The sequence below is a fragment of the Chionomys nivalis genome, chromosome 7 (assembly GCF_950005125.1).
Source record: "Chionomys nivalis chromosome 7, mChiNiv1.1, whole genome shotgun sequence".
NCBI classification, from domain to species: Eukaryota; Metazoa; Chordata; class Mammalia; order Rodentia; family Cricetidae; genus Chionomys; species Chionomys nivalis.
In genome coordinates this window covers 13,742,550-13,761,187 of record NC_080092.1, presented here as the reverse complement: position 1 = coordinate 13,761,187, position 18,638 = coordinate 13,742,550, and the positions used below count along the sequence as shown (strand labels likewise).

The following is an 18,638-nucleotide window of genomic DNA, read 5'->3' as shown; positions in this document are numbered from 1 at the left end:
GGTGTGCAACACTACTGCCCAGCTCTTAAGACACGGTTTCCTTGTCTGACCTGGAACTCTGTAGACCAGGCTGGTTTCATACTCACAGAGATCCAGCTATCTCTGACTCATGAATTCCGGTATCAAATTATTGGCTGGAGGAGCAGAAGGACCTCCCGCAACACCAAATGGCTTGGCTACCACCTCTGGCCAAGATTCATTCCTTTTTTTTAAAAAAAAAATATTTATTTATTATGTGTACAGCATTCCTTCCATGTGTGCCCGCAAGCCAGAAGGGGGCGCCAGGTCTCATTATAGATGGCTGTGAGCCACCATGTGGTTGCTGGGAATTGAACTCAGGACCTCTGGAAGAGCAGTCAGTGCTCTTAACCACTGAGCCATCTCTCCAGCCTGATTCATTCCTTTTTTTTAAATATCTTTATTTTTTTTATATTTATTTATTATGTATACAATATTCTGTCTGAGTATATGCCTGCATGCCAGTAGAGGGCACCAGACCTCATTACAGATGGTTATGAGCCACCATGTGGTTGCTGGGAACTGAACTCAGGACCTTTGGAAGAGCAGGCAATGCTCTTAACCGCTGAGCCATCTCTCCAGCCCAATTCATTCCTTTTTTTAAAAAGGATTTATTAGCCAGGCAGTGGTGGCACAGGCCTTTAATCCCAGCACATGGGAGGCAGAGGCAGGTGGATCTCTGTGAGTTAGAAGCCAACCTGTTGGTCTACAAATCGAGTTCCAGGACAGCCAAAAACCTAAATAAATAAAAGTTAAAAAGTATTTTATGTGAAGGGTGTTGTGCAATATTATTTTAAGTAGGCAAAGATGTGTTACATTTGTTTATGCTGGAGAGTATTACTTTAACTATGCAAAGGTGTGTTACTTTTTTGCATATGCCTTTTTTGTTTAATTATGTAAAGATGTGTTGCATTTGTTTCACCTGGTCTGCCTGAGGAACCTGGTTGGTCTAATAAAGAACTGAAAGGCCAATAGCTAGGCAGGAGAAAGGACAGGCAGGGCTGCAAGGCAAAGAGATTAAGTAGGAGAAATCTAGGCTCAAAAGAAGAACGAGAGGAGGGTGACATCTAGGGCAAGAAGCCAGGCAGATGCCAGCCAGACACAGAGAAGCAGTGAAAGTAAGATATACAGAAGAAATGTAATAAGTCCTGTGGCAAAAGGCAGATAAAGAGATTAAATAAAAAGCTAGTCAGAAACGTGCCTAAACTAGGCTGAGCATTCAAAACTAATAATATGTCTGTCATAGTTTGGGAGCTGGTTGATGGCCCAAAAGAAAAAGCCTGTTGTGTATGTCTGTGATCACGCGTGTGCCTGGCGCCTGTGGAGGTCAGAAGGTGTAAGATGCCCTGAAACCAGAGTTACAGACAGTTGTAAGTCTTCACATCTGTACTGGTGTTGGGAACTGGGACCAGCATCAAATGCTCTGACGTGCTGAGTCAACTCTCCGTCTAGCCTCTGTTATCCGTATGTTCAGGAAGTGTGCACAGACAAGTATGTGTGGAGGTCAGAGGACACCTTTCAGAAGTCAGTTCAGGCTTTCCACCTTGTTAAAACAGGGTTTCTCCTGATCCATCGCTTGCTGCTTATTCAAGGCTAGCTAGCCCCCGAACTTCTGGACAAATTCTGACTTGACTTCCTTTCTTACAATAAGAGCCGGGGTGAGGGGTGAGGGAAATTACAGATGGAAAGCCACAGGAGAGAGCGAACTCACATCTTCAGGCTTACATCGCAAGCGCATTGGCCCTAATCTGTGTTTACTTTTTGAGTTTCTTGCAATTGATGACAAGGCTTGAGAATGCACTCATGAAGAACGTTGTCCGTGGCTCTCCAGTCTTAGAACTGGCCGACGAAGTGCACCTGCGAATAGTTGCCCACCCTGGGAGTCCCCTGGCCAACGCTGTCCGTAGCAGGTTCACGCCTTCAGGATCCCCATTGAGTCCCTGAAGTGCAGCTCGGAGGACTTCAGCAGTCTGCCCACCGCCTAAGTTCTCGGCGGCGGCTCCGCCCACTCCCCCAGCCAGGAGGAAGTCCCGCCTCCTAGAACAGCCCACCTGGGAGAGAGGCTCGCCCCCGCCGCGAAGATCGCTAATTGGCTGCCCCCGCCCTGCCCCCGGGGAAAGCGAGCCCGAGGTTGTACATCCAGGTCGCGTTTCTTTCCTTCTGGGGTCTGTGAGAGCGGCCACCGCCGTTTGGTAGATAGCCTGGCCCTCCCGCATTCAGCCATGTCGCCTTAGGCAGCAGTTCTAGCTATCCTGCGGCTTCTCCACGAAGGGGGAAGGGTAGACTTGTGCAGTGTTTGACTCTTGATTGGCGAGAATGAGGAAAGGGGTGGACCTAGAAGGTTATGATCGATAGGAGACGGCACAAATGCCTTAGCAGCAGTAGCCAATAGTGATGGCGAGGGGGCGGGAAGCCAGGGTGTTGCAAGTCCGTGAACCCGGCCGCGACGGCTCTGAGGTAGTCTGCAGGAAGCAGTAGGGCAGACGGACGTGCAAGGCCACCAATGATTCAGGAAAGTCTGGAGGAAGTGACCAATGGTCACAGTGAGGAGGCGGGGAATAGCCAGCCACCGCAACACTGTGTACGAAGCGGCGGGGAGGGGACTGCGTTGACGGACAAGGGTATAGACCAACAGTGATGGGAAAGAGGGTGGCAGGAGACCAATAATAATGGCGAATGGGTAGGGCGGGGCGACCGGGGGCTCAGAGGCACAGTGTGTGTGGGGGGGGGAGACGTGGAGGCGGGGCGACCGTGACGGCCAGGCTGTCAGGCCAATAGTCCGGGGAGGGCCGGCGGAGGGTGGCCAATGGCGGCTGCGCATCCGGGGGCGGGGCTGCGGGGTTGCGCGGGGCTGTGCGGGAAGCGGCGGGCGGCGGCGGCTGGGAGGCTGAGGTGAAGCTGGCAGTACTGGGGCGGGTGCACTGGGGGCGGTGGCCAGTGGGCGGGAGCATTAGCGTGGAGACCGCACGGCCGCTCACCAGCCTTCGCCCGCAGGTCTGGCGGCAGTGCCGTGGGCCGCGGTGCGGCGGGCGGGAGGATGGGCACCCAGGGCAGCCCAGTGAAGAGCTACGATTACCTGCTCAAGTTCCTGCTGGTGGGCGACAGCGACGTGGGCAAGGGCGAGATCCTGGAGAGCCTCCAGGACGGCGCAGCCGAGTCCCCATACGCATACAGTAACGGTAGGCCGGGTTTGTCAGTGGGCGCGCGGGGCGGGAGCGGCCTGGCGCGGGCGGCCTCTGCGCGTGTCCCTGCGGTCCCTCCGGTCCTGTCCCGGAGATTTGTCGGAGAGTGGGCGCGGGCCGGGGTGACGGCGGCCGGCTAGTAAGAGGTCTCAGCGGCAAGTCTTTGGAGTCTCCTGGGGCCTGGAATGGGCCCTGCAGCAGATACCGCTCGACGGGCCGGGTCCTCACCGCACTGCCCCTTAGCAAACGCTCAGAGATACCGCACCCTGTGCGGGGAGAAAATACATCGGCCGCGATGTGATTCTTGTTAACTTCCGGGTACATGACAAAAAATACACAAGGTAGATTGCATCATTGGCACCTGCCCGAGCTTGTCTCTTAATTTGGGTATTTAAGGTAAAATTGTAGTTAACAGTGGGTGGGACTGGATCACAGGCTACTGGGGCTGCTGACTCCGGAGGAATTAATGTCCAATGGGCCTTCCGTTCTTATATCACTGGGTGCGTTTTACCTTCCTGATCTCTTCCTGGGTCTCTTTTCTCTGCCTCCTTACCTTGTTCTCTGGGGTTTTGTTAGTCCTGTCTTATTAGTCCTCCAAGCCCTGACTGTTTGGTAAATAACAGTTGAGCGTGTGAGCGAGGCATCTCCCACTCTTTGGACTTAGGACTTGTCCAGGGTGATGAGTACCAGGACTTCAGTGGAGGACCCTTCGTTCTGAGCAGCAGTGTTGAATCCGCTCTGTACCTCCTCCCCACGCTCCTGCTGTTGTCCTCTGTCTCCAGCAGACATCGAGGGCAGGAAAGGAAGAGCCATGGTTTTATTTTCTGGCGCATGCTAAGGGACCTCTGCACCAGCCAGGCCACCTTGACTGGCATTTGACTGGATGAGAGGCTTTAGGGCTGCCTTTCCGGCAGGGAAATGTGGAAGGGGATGGGCTTGCCTTCAGAAGTGCTTTGGGGCAGGGGGCCACAAGCTGACTCTCCATTTCTGTCTAGCACCACCAGTTTCAACTGTACATAGACACAAACTCCAGATGGACCCTCTTTCCCCATCTCCTCTGTCAACTTTGTATTGCCCTATTTCCTGTGACGTGCTAACTGAAGTGGGGCCAGTAGCACATAAAGAGTATAGAGATGTGAGACTGAGGGCTGCCATTCACCAAATGCCTTTAGCCCACTAGCAGGTCCTTGTGTGACTCCTGCAGTGTGCAGCAGAGAGGGAAGAGTGCTCAGCTGGAGCAGCATGTTTCTTGTGTCGGGTTGAAATGCAGACAGCACAAATACCAGCTCTTTGTGCTGGGAGCCTTGGGTCCCTGACCCAGGGAACATTATTCACTGAGTGAAGTTGGTGGGTCTGAGAACCCCTGGGCCTATTCACAGAAGAGGCGTTTGGAAGCGATAAAGTAGTTGGTTCTGGAGATTGAGCACAGTGTGTTTGCTGTTGAAAGAGCTGGACTTCTGCTTCTCTTAGAGGATAGATGAATGTTTCATTTTCCTCCTCATTATTAAAAGTCTTCAGGCCGTGCAGTGGTGGCACACACCTTTAATCCCAGCACTTGTCAGGCAGAGGCAGGTGGATCTCTGTGAGTTTGAGGCCGGCCTGGTCTACAGAGTGAGTTCTAGGATAATCAGGGCTACACAGAGAAACTCTGTCTCAAAAAACAAAACAAAACAAAAATCTTCAGGCCGGGCAGTGGTAGCGCATGCCTTTAATCCCAGCACTTGTGGGGCAGATGTGTGGATCTTTGTGAGTTCGAGGCCAGCCTCATCTACAAAGTGAGTTCCAGGACAGCCAGGACTGTTACACAGAAGAATCCTGTCTCGAAAAAACAACAACAACAACAACAAAATCTTCAGTATGGGGGCTGGAGAGGTGACTCAGTGATTGAGAGAACAGGTTGCCCTTTCAGAGGACTCGGGTTCAGTTCCTAGCACCCACACTGTCTGTAACTCCAACATCTGACATCCTTTCATAGACATACATGCAGGAAAGACACCAGTGCATCTAAAATATAAATAAGTACAAAAAGTAATTTTTAAAAACCCCTCAGTTTGTATATTTTAGGCCTTTTTTTTCTTGGTGCAGGGCTCTTCTGATTAGAGGTAGGGTGGGTCCTACCTGGGAAGGGGCCTGCTGCTTGTTATTGGCCACTGAACTCCATCTTGATCACAGTCTTAACATCTCGTCTAGCTTGTTCCTCAGGTGTGAACATCGCTCTCTCTCTGACTTCACAAACATGTGAGTCATCAAAACAGCTTTTTTTTTTTTTTAATTAGCACTGGCACCTGAAACAGTGACATTATGATACTGTGAGCACATGCCTAGCATCTGCAGGAGCCCCCAGGTCTGCTGACACTGATATTTATGGAGTTGGAAACACTGGGGCTTTGAAGGTGCTGCAGTGACTCTAGAACAGTCTCTTCTCTTCTAGATGGAGCAGGATGGATGTTTTTCAGAGAGCATCCCCTGGGCACCTGCGGGAAATCTATACTCCATCGCAAAGGCATTGTGGATTCTCAGTTATGGGAGAAGACGTGAAGGGGAGGACCATGTGTTCTGTGAGCAGTTTCTGCTGTTCTCATGTATGGCCCTGGAATGTATGGTCCGTGTTGGCCCCAAGTCAGCTAACTGGGTATTTACCCTTGAGCCCAGGAAACATTATTGCTACAGCACACAAGATTGTGTTACGAGCTTGAACATCCTTAGTTAAGACAACTACATCTTGCCCTAGCTCCTACAAAGATTCCTCAGTGTCAGGTCCTTCAGGAAATCCCCTGTGGTTTACATATTCGTGGCCTGAAAGATCCACATCTGTTAATGAGTTCATGGATGTTATTTCATTTCTCTCTTCCTTCGGAGTTGGTGTTTGTAGAAGGAAACTGCAGAGTGATGCCATCGTCCTGTGAGCCCAGGAGTCGGGAAGGAAGCAAGTTACAAGACAGACCAGCATTGGGTTTTGCTGAGAATGTTGGAAGTTGATGGTTATGGAGATGTCTGTGGAATCACGATGCATGTGCCCTGAGTGAGGATAATGTGTGTCTATGTCATAACATGCTGGGAGGTCCCTGCTAGACTCAGGGCTGTGTTGTCACATCAGCGACCCAGAGGCTAGCATTCTTGCTAATCCTGGCTCCGTGTTTCTTCTCATTTAGGTTGAAGTCCATTTTTCTCTAAGTGACAGGTTCAAGGGTTTTGTTTTATTTTGTTGTTTTGTTTGTCTGTTTTTTGGTTTTCTGAGTCAAGGTTTTTTTGTGTAGCTTTGAAACCTTCTTGGAACTCTCTCTGTAGACCAGGCCAGCCTTGAACTCACAGAGATCCACCTGTCTCTGTCTCCCGAGTGCTGGGATTAAAGGTGTGCACCACCACCACCTGACTTCAAGGGAAATTTTAAGTGTTTTTATTATTATTATTATTATTATTATTATTATTATTATTATTATTATTATTAGTGTGTGTATGTGTGTGTGTCCTGAACTGTACATGCTATGATACTCATGTGAAGGTCAAAATAAAGCTTTTGGCCAGACGTGGTGATACATGCCTTTAATCTCAGCATTTAGGAGGCAGAGGCAGGCAGATCTCTGTGAGTTTAAGGCCAGCCTAGTCTACGTAGTGAATTCAGGACAGCCAGAGCTATATAATGTCTCAAAGATACCAAAATAAAATAATAATAATAATAATAAAAAAGACAGTTTTGGGGAGTTGTTTCTCTCTCCCACCTTTATGTGGGTTTTGGGGATCGAACTCAGGTTAGGCTTAAGCAGCAGGCACCACATGAATGTTTTGCCTACATGTATGTCTATGTGTCATGTGTATGCCTATTGCCTATGGAAGCCAGAAGAGGACATGGAGGTCTTGGGACTGTTGTTACAGATAGTTGTGAGCTACCACATGGGTGCTTGGAATTAAAACCAGGTTCTCCTTAAGAGCAGCGGGTACTGCTGAGACAACCTTCCAGCCCCCCTCAAGGAGAAACTTAAAACACTCATATACTCCATGTCTCGTCCATTTGCTTCATCTCTAGCTCCCACATGAAGCTTGCATAGACCCCTCTTTCTTTTTTAGTCGTCTGTTTTTGAGACAGGGTCTTGCTAAATACCTCTAGCTGGCTTTGTACTTGCTGTCCTCCTGCCTCAGCCTCCCTCGTGCTAGAATTACAGATCCGCTGTGCCTGACCTAAATGTGTATTTCCTAGTGAATGAACAGCCTGTGTACAGCTTTCTTATGCTGACTGTTACTTGGTGCTGGTTCACATGGTTACTACAGTAACCCCTCACAGACCTTTCTCTTCTCTGTCCAAGACCAGACACTTTGTTCTAGATTTTACTGTAGATTCTCTGGGGTAACTTACTGACGTGGGGGTTGTCTGCCTTCCCTGTGTTAGATGCCAGATTTTCTGGCAGACTGTTGTCCCAGGAGAAATAGGAACAGTCACTGGTATAACAGCTACTGCCTCCAGCATGTGGTTTGTGCCAGGCATGCTGCTGAGGGTGTCTCTGTTCATCATTTGATCTTCAGGACCATGATTCCCATTTTATAGATGAGGCTCTCAGGAGCACAGACTGTTTCCTAGGTGGTATGGTCCCTGGGTTCCTGGTTGGCTCTTTCCTAGCCTTCATTGATAGGGAACTGGGCAGACCTCAAACAGTGGAGCAGTGGCACTTTGTGGTTTTCTTCTCTTTCCCTTCATTGTGCCCGGGGTTGCCAGATAACCACTGCTTCTGCACACTTTGAGATCCACGCCTTGGAAGGCATGTCCCAGATCCTACCTGACCCAGCTATCGTCTGGGAAGCCACATCATCCTTACTGAGAGTTGTCGCTTCTTGACAGGCCATTATAATTTTTCACAGGCCTGCAAGTGGTGACTTGCTTGCTCCATTCCCAGAGAAGCACACTGTCATCACCATGAGAATAGTCTAGGCCTTCTCATTGTGCTTGTGTACACCCTCACTGCACCAGGCAAAATCTGCCCTGGGCATGTAGGTCACCTCCTGGAGGGTTGGTGGCCTTTTGTTTGCTGTAACTAGGTGTCTTTTTCTCACAGTGCATGTACCTCCACCTCAACCTCATCATGTCATTCCTTTGTTCAGCCATAACAATGTATCCAACTGTAGCCTGGGAATTCAGGGTACAAGGCAGAGCAGATTAGAGACAGTTGGCTTTTATTGAATTTTTGTTGTTTCTGAAACAGGGTCTCACTATGTAGCCCAGGCTGGCCTTGAACTTGAAGTGATCCTCCTGCCTCTCCTGAGTGCTAAGATGATCACACTTACTAGAATATTTGTTTTTTGTTGGTCCTTAGCATTGTCCTAAAAAGGACCAAATGAATGTGCAAATAGCAAGTAGATAGCAAGAACCATTGCTTTCTGGTAGTGTTGTGTGGTCACACTTGAGATTGTTATGTTGCATATATAATGTCATCTTTTCCATCAGTGTGATTGTTTGTGGCTTGGAGGTGATCTAAATTTAACGGCGTTTCAGGAAGGAAACAGTTTCAGGGAGTTAAGTGGGCGGAAAGGACACGAAGGGAAGGAACTAGCCTTGGCAGGTCCTTTTGCCTCCTGTTCTTTTTGAAGATTGAAGCTGGAAAGGTATAAAATTGCTTGATCCTTGTAAAGCTGCCCTCACTCAGCCCTAAACTAGGACATATTGAATGGGAAGCTGTGGGGCTGTACATTGGCCAGAGCTTCATCATCTCTGCTGTCTAGGAGTACAGCATTTAGCATGCTGGCTGAGAGAAAGTTGAAGACAAGAAGGAAGGCCACCAACCTGTAAAGCAGGTGTTGGGGATCAGCAGTGAAAAGGTGGTGGGAAGCAGAGCATCCACAGAGAGAGGGGCTGGCTGCGCCAAGACCTGTGGCTAGGGGACCGTGCTATGGCAGGAGATAGATGGAAAACCAAACCCTCTGAATCCTTGTATCATTGATGGTAAAAGAATAAGGTAGGCTCAGATTTTGAACTTAAGGGGTAGAGGGGGTGTCCTAGTCATCAGCGGATCTGGTAATGACAGGTGACTCTCACGTCCACCAGTGTGTGACTCTTTCGCTATGGTCAGAATATCAAATGCAGAGTTTATCTGTGGACGCTTGTCCTTCAGAAAGTAGAGAGGATGGGAATAGTGGAGAAGGGAGGGTCTGAACAGGAAGACAGTGGGCACACTAGACGATTTGTAGCAAAATACCGCCTGCCTGTCTAGATGCCAGACATTTAAAAATGGTGGTGGGGGGTGCACACTGGAGAGACGGCTTAGCAGTTACGAACAGAACACTTGTTCTTGCAGAGAATCTTGGTTTGAGTCCCAGCTCCCACATGGTGGTTCAGGCATCTGTAACTCCGGTCCCAGGGGATCTGACTTCCTCTTCTGACCTGAGGGCACCAAGTGTGTAGGTGGTGCACATACATACATGCAGGCAAACATTCATACACATAAAATAAATAAAATAAAAAGAAGTATTAGGTGGGAAGTGATATGGCCAAGCCCCCAGATGGCAGTGAGGGAGGAGAGATGGACTGTGGTTTCTGGAGGGTCTTATAACCAATGTGTGCCATTGGTGCTGTGCCAGGAGGCTGTGAGCTGCCGAAAGGGCTGTGCTTCACCAGGGTTGATCCTGTGTTTCTGGACGACAAAAGAAGCAGAGCAGCCTTGGTCTCCAGTGGAGGTCGTCCCGAAGCCAAACTGTACAAACTTAGATCTTTGCATGACACATGCCCGTAACTAACCTTGGTGAAGGACATCTCTGTCCTGAGAGGGATATCCATCCCAGCAATTGAAAAAGAGCAGAGGCTAGAACTAAGTACTGGAATGGGACAGGTAACCTCATAGTTTATGAACTATTTCAAAGAGTTGACAGCCAAATGCCAGAAGTTCTGGGCTGGTGAGTTTAATGTCAGCTTTGGAGGAAAAGCTAAGCCATATGATTGATAACCATGTGTTTGTGTGCCTAGAGGCCAGGCTGCTGCTTCTGCTCAGGTGTGGGGTGTGTGGGGATGGGTTAGGTTGGATGCTATTGCTGAAGTGGACCTGGTTCCTTCCAGATGTTCACACTGTTGTACGTTACTTGGTACTTGTAGACATCTTTCCATTGTCCTTAGACAAAAGTGTTGTCTGTTAACCTTTTAGGTAGTTAATAGGGTAAATGCCTCAGGATTCAAGACACTTTAAACCTGTGTGAAGCTGAGCAGTGGTGGCACACACCTTTAATCCCAGCACTTGGGAGGCAGAGGCAGGCAGACCTTTGTGAGTTCGAGGCTAGCCTGGTCTACAGAGCGAGTTCCAGGACAGCCAGGGCTATACAGTGGAAAACCCTGTCTCGAAAAACAAAATAAAACAAAACAAATAAACCCATGTGAACAAGTTGCAGGTGCAGTGACATCTTTCAGGGTGGCCCAGACTCTCTTCTTTAGATTCAGAAAGTCACTGCTTAAGGAGTGGAGTGTGACCAAGGAAGCTAGGTCACTGCCCAGGCTGCCTGCTCTGCCCTGCCCCATGCCACCACTTTGCTTGAGGAGTGTGAGTCAGCAGTCTTGTCTATGCTGTGAGTCCTATGGCCCTGTAGCATCTTTAGGCTGAGATCTGCTGTACCACTTGTCAGGGCCCATAAACTCTGGGAACAGATGGAATAGGACCCTGACAGTTGGAAGATGTCTCTTGTACCCACTGATTGCTCACTCTGTAGGAATTGTTGTATCAGTGGATGCCAACCATGTTCCTTTACCTTCTCGGTGGTGAAGTGGTGGCTTTGTGTTGCTGACCCATTTCCTCCCTCACTACTGTCTTCCTGGGGATGTTCACTTGGCGCCCTGCTTGTTGCACGTCTTTGAGCAGTTCTGGGCTGTGTCCTGAGTGCCTGAGCATCCCCTGCTTTTGGTGCAGTTGATAGTTTAAGTACATGCTGGTTCTTTTTCCATGGGGATAAGCATTATGCCTTTTACAGGGTTTCGTGTAACCCAGGCTGGCCTCAAGTCTCCTCGTATAAGAATGGCCTTGAACTCTTTTTTGTTTTTGTTGTTTTTCAAGACAGAGTTTCTCTGTGTAACAGCTCTGGCTGTCTTGGAACTAGCTTTGTGGATCAGACTGGCCTCAAACTCAGAGATCCACCTGCTTCTGCCTCTCAAGTGCTGGCATTAAAGGTCTGTGCCACCACTGCCCAGGTTGGCCTTGAACTCTTGATCCTGTTTCCACATCACAAGTGCTAGAGTTATGGACATGTTCAACTACAGCTCGCTTATTTATGCTACTTTCTTATATGAATCTTACTACGTAGGGGATCTTTACAGTGTACTACTATTCGTAACAGCAAGTGCAGTGTGTACAAAGCATAGGTGAGATCCATCCATCTCGAGTTTAAGAAGTTTTTCCATTGAGCCTTTTGGAAGGACTTTGGTACCTAAGTTTATTGCACAGGTAGTTAAACTCAGTTCATCATGAGCAAGTGAGTAATACCCAGGGTGTTGCCTGTGTGAACAGAAGGGCTGTGACTCCAGTGAAAAGTTTGCAGCATTTCTGGACCTTGAGGCTTTGTGGGAAGGAGACCTCGGGGAGCACCCAGCTCACAGTCTGCTCTCCTCCACTTAGCTCTCTCCTTGTTGCTGGAGTTGAAACTTTTGCCTTTCTTTAAAATTCTCATGGTTTAATGAATATTTGCTTACTGCTCACGTGAGAGACAGAGATAGCAGCTCCCACGTGTGTTTGGCATTGAAACTCACAGAACCTTGAGACAGAGAGCTGGCTCAGGAGTTGGGCCTCTCCTTCTGCTCTTAGCACCCACTTCAGGCAGCTCTCAAGTGCACGTTACCCCAGCTCCAGAGCATCCAGTGCCTCAGACTTTGTGTGCCCACACCCACACACATAATACAAACAGCAAAACTCAACTCATGTTGTTTTAGAGGCATGATCTTGTTGTGTAGCCCAGGCTGGCCTTAGATTCACAGCCTAGGTTGACCTTGAAATCACAGTAGTCCTGCCTCAATCTCCCTAGTACTGTGGTTACAAGTGTGTGTCACTAGGCTTAACACAAAAGTTGACTTTTCTTTCCATATCCATATGTTACCTAATGATGTGTGTACATAGGTGGCATGTGTTTTTTGTGGTTGTTTTTTTGTTTTTTAAAGACAGGTCTCACTATTTAGCTCTGGCTGTTCTGGAACTTATTAAGTAGACCAGGTTGGCCTTGAACTCACCAAGACCTGCCTGCCTTTGCCTCCCTAGTACTGGGATTAAAGGTTTACACCACTATTCTTGGCAATGCATACCTTTAAAAGAAAATATTTTTAACCTTTACTTTTATTTCATGTGTATGGGTGTTTCATCTGAATGTATGTCTGTGCACCACATTTATGCAGTGTCTGTGAAGGCCAGAAGAAGGTGTTGGATCCCCTAGAACTGGAGTTACAGATGGTTGTGAACTGTTATGGGTGTTTGAAATCAAAACCAGCCATTTGGAACCTTAGAAATCACTACAGTTGTGTTTGAAATTTCGTTGATGTTTGCTTTGCTTTGTTCTATTTTGAGACAGTGTCTCACTGTGTGTCAGAACTAACCTGGAACTGAGATTCACCTGCTTCTGCCTTCCAAGTGCTGAGATTAAAGGTGTGCACTGTCACAATCGGCGGCACATGCCTTTAATTCCAGCACTCGGTGGGCAGAGTCTCTCTCTGGTCTGTATAGTGAGTATTGGGCTAGCCAAGGTCACCAAATGAGACCTTGTCTCAAAAAAGAAAAGAAAAAGCTGTGCTAGAAAAGAGCCCACTTTGAAAGTTGTCTATCTTTTATGATTTAACATGAAAAAATTATGTAGGCTTCTTATTAAAGTCATCAAATTAGCTGCAATAGGGAAAAGTAAGTCTGCTCAGTAGCTAAAGTGTTTTAAACTCTGTTGTAGAACTACCTTGTAGCCAGTGAGGCTAAATCTCAAGAATCAAAAGTTATATTTTAAACACCTGCATGTGAACCAAGGAACTCTAGACTTTTAAGAGTAGTGTAGCCGGGCGGTGGTAGCGCACACCTTTAATCCCAGCACTCGGGAGGCAGAGGCAGGCGGGTCTCTGTGAGTTCGAGACAAGCCTGGTCTACAAGAGCCAGTTCCAGGACAGGCTCCAAAACCACAGAGAAACCCTGTCTCGAAAAAAAAAAAAAAAAAAAAGAGTAGTGTAAACAAAGCATTTCTCATTTTTATTATCAAAACAAGCAAAACATGAGGTGACATATACAGTTAACTTAAGCAAAGACAGGTACAATGAGGAGTGCACCTGTGTTATGTCTTATCCTCTTTGGTCGTGTGAAAAGATCCAAGGATAGTCCTCCCAGGCCTTTGCATTTCCCACAGAGATTGTGGGCATGCCAGGGCATTCCCTTACCATAGTTTATGCAATGCTTCCTGGAAGTCCATCTTGTAGGAGGAGCATTTTACATTCTGCCCCATCTGTAGTTTACAGTAAATTCCAAGCTTTCTTACACAGGCTCCCCCACACAGTGAAAAGGTCCTGGAACTCTTAGGAGCCCATATCAGAGGTCATGTACACTCAGCTATGTCTCAGACCTGTTCTGGCCCCCACAGCAGCTTCCTCTGCTAGGGCAACCTGATCCTTGAAGTTCCAGGGCAGCTGTCCAGGGCCGCATGTACAGTGTACAGAGAGGAGACGCTAATGGAAAAGGGTAGACAGAGGTTGAGCCCTGAACTCAGCAGAAGGGTGTACTTACCCATAAAGCTCTCTAGAGACTGCAACTAGTGACTCACAGAGCTCGAGGTGTGTGGGTGTGCTCCTTCTAAAGGAGTGTGTCAGCAGCATCCCAGAAATCCTTCTCTTTGGCCAAGTAATTAGGACTCTGTTCTACAAAAATGCTAGTTACAATAGAGGGAACCAAGACTGTTTATAAATAAAAGTGAAAGACAAATTGCCTGAATGTCTCAATGGAAACATGATGTGCTTATGTTCATTGGGTAAACTATACAACCTTTGAATGTTGTTTGTTTGTTTGTTTTTGAGACAGTTTCTCTGTGTAACATCCTAGAACTTTCTTTTCAGACCAGGCTGGCCTCGAACTCACAGAAATCCACCTGATTTTGCCTCCCAAGTTCTGGGATTGTAGGTGTACACCGCCATTACCTGGCAAATGTTCTTATTTAAAGGAATATTTAATGAATTTTATTGAAACAGGGATATTAGCCAGGCGGTGGTGGCGCACGCCTTTAATCCCAGCACTCGGGAGGCAGGGGCAGGCGGATCTCTGTGAGTTTGAGGTCAGCCTGGTCTACAAGAGCTAGTTCCAGGACAAGCTCCAAAGCTACAGAGAAACCCTGTCTCGAAAAACCAAAAAAAAAAAGAAAGAAAGAAACACGGGTATCCCCAATATCTTGTTAAGTGGGGGGGGAAATGCAATCATCTGTGGATGTCCTTAGATTTCTTGAATGTCCAGGTCCATAGATGCCCAAGTCCTTTATGTATACTGGTACCCAGCCAGGAGTACTGGCCCATGCCCTTAAATCCCAGCTCTCAGGAGGCAGAAGCTCTGAGTTTTAGGCCAGATTTTATATAGAAAGTTCCAGGATAGCCAGGGATACATAAGAGAGACTTTGTCTCAAAAACAGAAAAGAAGGCAGGCATGGTGGCACACACCAGTACTTGGGAGGCAGAGGCAGGCAGATCTGAGAGTTCAAGGCCAGCCTAGTCTACAAAACGAGTTCCAGGAAAGTTAGGGCTACATAGAGAAACCCTGCCTCAAAATACAAAACAGAAAGCTAGAAAGAAAAAAGGTACAGCACTTGCGTTTAACACTGCACACCCTCCTTTAAATGAGTTGTGGAGGACTTACATACCGAGGACAAAGTAAATAATCTATGTTGTTGAAGGGATAATCATATTAAAAATGTCATGGACTGGCAAGAGGATTCAGCAGGTAATGGTGCTTGTTGTGCAAGTCTTATGGCCTGAGTTCAATCCAGGAACCCTTGTGAAAGTGGAAAGAGATAACTCACTATTCCACAGAGCTGTTCTCTGACCTCCAGAAATATGTGTCGTGGCCTGCTTGCCCCCCCCCCACATAGTCATATACATACTATCACACATAATAATAATGTGTCTGAACATGAGGGCTGGGGAGGTGGCTCTGCAGTTAACAGCTCTTGCAGAGGGTCCACATGGTGACTCACAACTATCTGTAACTATAGCTTCAGAAAGCCCAACACTCTTCTGACCTCAACAGACACTGCACAAACCTATTACACAAACATACCTTCATGCAAAACACTTATAGAGATGAACCTTAAAAAGCCTGAGCCAGCTACAGTAGCACACACCTTTAATCCCAACACTTAGGAGAGACAGGTGAATCTCTGAGTTTGAGGCCAGACTGGTCTCCATATCAAGACCAGGCCAGCCAGAACTACACAGTGAGATCCTGTCTTTAAAAAACAAAGAAACAGGGGGCTGGAGAGATGGCTCAACGGTTAAGAGCATTGCCTGCTCTTCCAAAGGTCCTGAGTTCAATTCCCAGCAACCACATGGTGGCTCACAACCATCTGTAATGAGGTCTGGTGCCCTCTTCTGGCCTGCAGGCATACACGCAGAAAGAATATTGTATACACAATAAATAAATAAATATTAAAAAAAAAAAAACAAAAAAAAAAAACAAAGAAACAGCCGGGCGGTGGTGGCGCACGCCTTTAATCCCAGCACTCGGGAGGCAGAGGCAGGCGGATCTCTGGGAGTTCGAGGCCAGCCTGGTCTACTCTACAAGAGCTAATTCCAGGACAGGAACCAAAGCTACAGAGAAACCCTGTCTCAAAAAACCAAAAAAAAAAAAAAAAAAAAAAAAACCAAAGAAACAAACAAAAAACAGCTTTTCAAAAAAAAAAATCTGTCTGTTTTCAGTAAAATACGTTTCCTTTTCTTTTTTCTTTCTTTTTTTTCTTTTTCTTTCTTTTTTTTTTTTTTTGGACCAGGCTGGTCTCGAACTCACAGAGATCTGCCTGCCTCTGCCTCCCGAGTGCTGGGATTAAAGGCATGCGCCACCACCGCCCGGCCTCTTTTTTTTTTTTTTTTTTGAGACAGGGTTTCTCTGTGTAACCCTGGCTATCCTGGAACTCACTCAGTAGACTATGCTGGCCTTGAAGTCAGAGATTTGCCTGCCTCTGCCTCTTGAGTGCTGGGACAACAGGCGTGAGCCACCACTACCTTCCTGTGAATTTTCTTTTAAGACTTTGTTTGCAGTTGTTAAAGCCATGGATGTGGAACTCATAGATATAGTGGGCTGATTGTGACTTACACTTTATAGATATCAGATGAAGTGTAATAAAACACGTGAAAAGTTAATGATGACTCCGTTTTTTTTTTTAATTTTTTTGAAAGATTTTTTTTTTTTATTATATACAGTGTTTTGTCAGCATGTATCCCTGCAGGCCAGAAGAAGGCACCAAATCTTATTACAGATTGTCGTGAGCCACTATGTGGTTGCTGGGAATTGAACTCAGGATCTCTGGAAGAGCAGCCTGTGCTTTCAACCCCTAAGCCATCTCTCCAGCCTGACTCCGGGTCTTGGTGCTACAGTGGTCATGGTTTTTGACTGTTCTGTATTTCACTGAGATTTCCATGCTGAGTGTGCTTGCTTTTAGTAGACAGAAGAGATCTGGTTTAATGTGGGTTCTGGAACAGTAAGTAAACACTTGGACACTTCCCTGGCATTTCTTCCTCTGTTTGGCATTGGCACATCAGTATAGAAGGCACTACTGTGCCTATTAACATCTTCCTCATGCCCTGTACTTCTGCAAGCATTGGTTTCCCATGACAGCAGATGCGAATGTCCCTGTTTCTAGGGACATCTGTTAGGTGCATCATGAGCAGAGTGGCACATTTCCATAGTATGCCAGGTTCCTCCATCGATAGCTGAACTTTGTTTGCCAGCAGATCAGATCCCAAGCTCTCCCTCTGTTCCCACTCTGCATTCTGGCCCATCTTGTAGGCAGTTCAGTCTTCTCATTTGAAAGGAGACTACTAATCTAAAGGCAGATCAATATCCTGCATGGGTTTATTTTATTATTATTATCAGTATCATCATTTTTTTTTTTTTTTTTTTTTTTTGGTTTTTTGAGGCAAGGTTTTTCTGTGTGACAGCCCTGGCTATCCTGTAACCTGCTTTGTAGACCAGGTTGATTTTGAACTCAGAGATCTGCCTGCCTCTGCCTCCTAAGTCTGAATTAAAGGAGTCCAACTCCTGGCTATGGTTTTAAAATATTTTGATATGGCTGGGCAGTGGTGGTGCACGCCTGTAATCCCAGCACTCGGGAGGCAGAGGCAGGTGCATCTCTGAGTTTGAGGCCAAGCTGGTCTTTTTAGAGCCAGTTCCAGGACAGGCTCCAAAGTTACAGAGAAACCCTGTCTCCAAAAACCAAAAACAAAACCAAAAAAATTTGGAATTTGGTTTTTTTCTCCTCCCTGCTTTCCCTCTTTTCCTTCCCCCAACCCCCTTCTCTCTTTTTTTGTTTTTGAGTTTTCAAGACAGTGTTTCTCTGTGTAGCTTTTGGAGCCTGTTTTGGAACTGGCTCTGTAGAGCAGGCTGGCCTAGAACTCACAAAAATCCGCCTGCTTCTGCCTCCCAAGTGCTGGGATTAAAGGCATGCATGCATCACTAGCACCTGCCCTCTTTTTTCTTTTTGTTTGTTGAGATAGTCTCATTGTGTAGCCCTGGCTGGCCTGGAACTCACTATGTAGGCAGCTTCAAACTCAAGAGTTCCATTGACCTCTGTTTCTGAGTACTGAGATTAAAGGCATGCCCACCAGACCCAGCTCTTAATTTGATTTTATTGATATAGTTAGTTTATATATAATAAAATGTACTCATCTTGGGAGTCTGGCTCTAGGACAACCTGTGGGTTGTGACCTCTAACAAATCTGTCTCAAAATATTTACATTATGATTTATAACAGTAGCAAAATTCGATATGAAGTAGCAACAAAAATTTTGTGGTTGGGGGTCATGAGAACATGAGGAATTGTATTAAAGGTTTGCACAGTAGGAAGGTTGAGAACCACTTCTGAGAAAGCTATGACAGATGTAGATATCTGGGTAGCCATTCCCCTTATCAAGATACAGTGTTTGTACCCCAGAAAGTTCTCTGTTGCCCATGTGAGGTTAGTTACTGCTCCAGTCTTGCTGGTCACTACAGGTTTTTTTCCTGCTCCAGAATGCCACAAATGGAATGTGTTCCTATGTCCATTAACATCACCTTCCCCCAATAAAGAAAATCACAGGATTTTATTATGTAGGCAGGCTGGCCCCACTTACAATCCTCCTGCCTCAGACTCCCCAGTGTTTGGTCATTTACTTTCTGATCCCATCGTGGCAGAGCAGGAGCTCCTGTCCGTAGTAGTAGTGTTTGTGTGAGAGAACCTACTCGTTTATCTGTTTTTCTGCTCTAGACATCTGGGTTATTTTTCGTTCTG

General features: G+C 46.9%; 1 protein-coding gene across 1 annotated transcript in view; it reads left to right on the top strand.

Annotated features, from left to right (window-relative positions):
- The first annotated feature begins 2,859 nt into the window (after positions 1–2,859).
- Positions 2,860–18,638, top strand: part of Rab40c (RAB40C, member RAS oncogene family) — a 40,041-nt gene continuing 24,262 nt past the window's right edge. The window contains exons 1-2 of the mRNA XM_057775066.1: positions 2,860–2,910; positions 3,013–3,197. Coding sequence (XP_057631049.1) covers positions 3,056–3,197 — 142 coding nt within the window. The 5' untranslated portion in view covers positions 2,860–2,910; positions 3,013–3,055. The remainder of the gene's footprint in view (positions 2,911–3,012; positions 3,198–18,638) is intronic.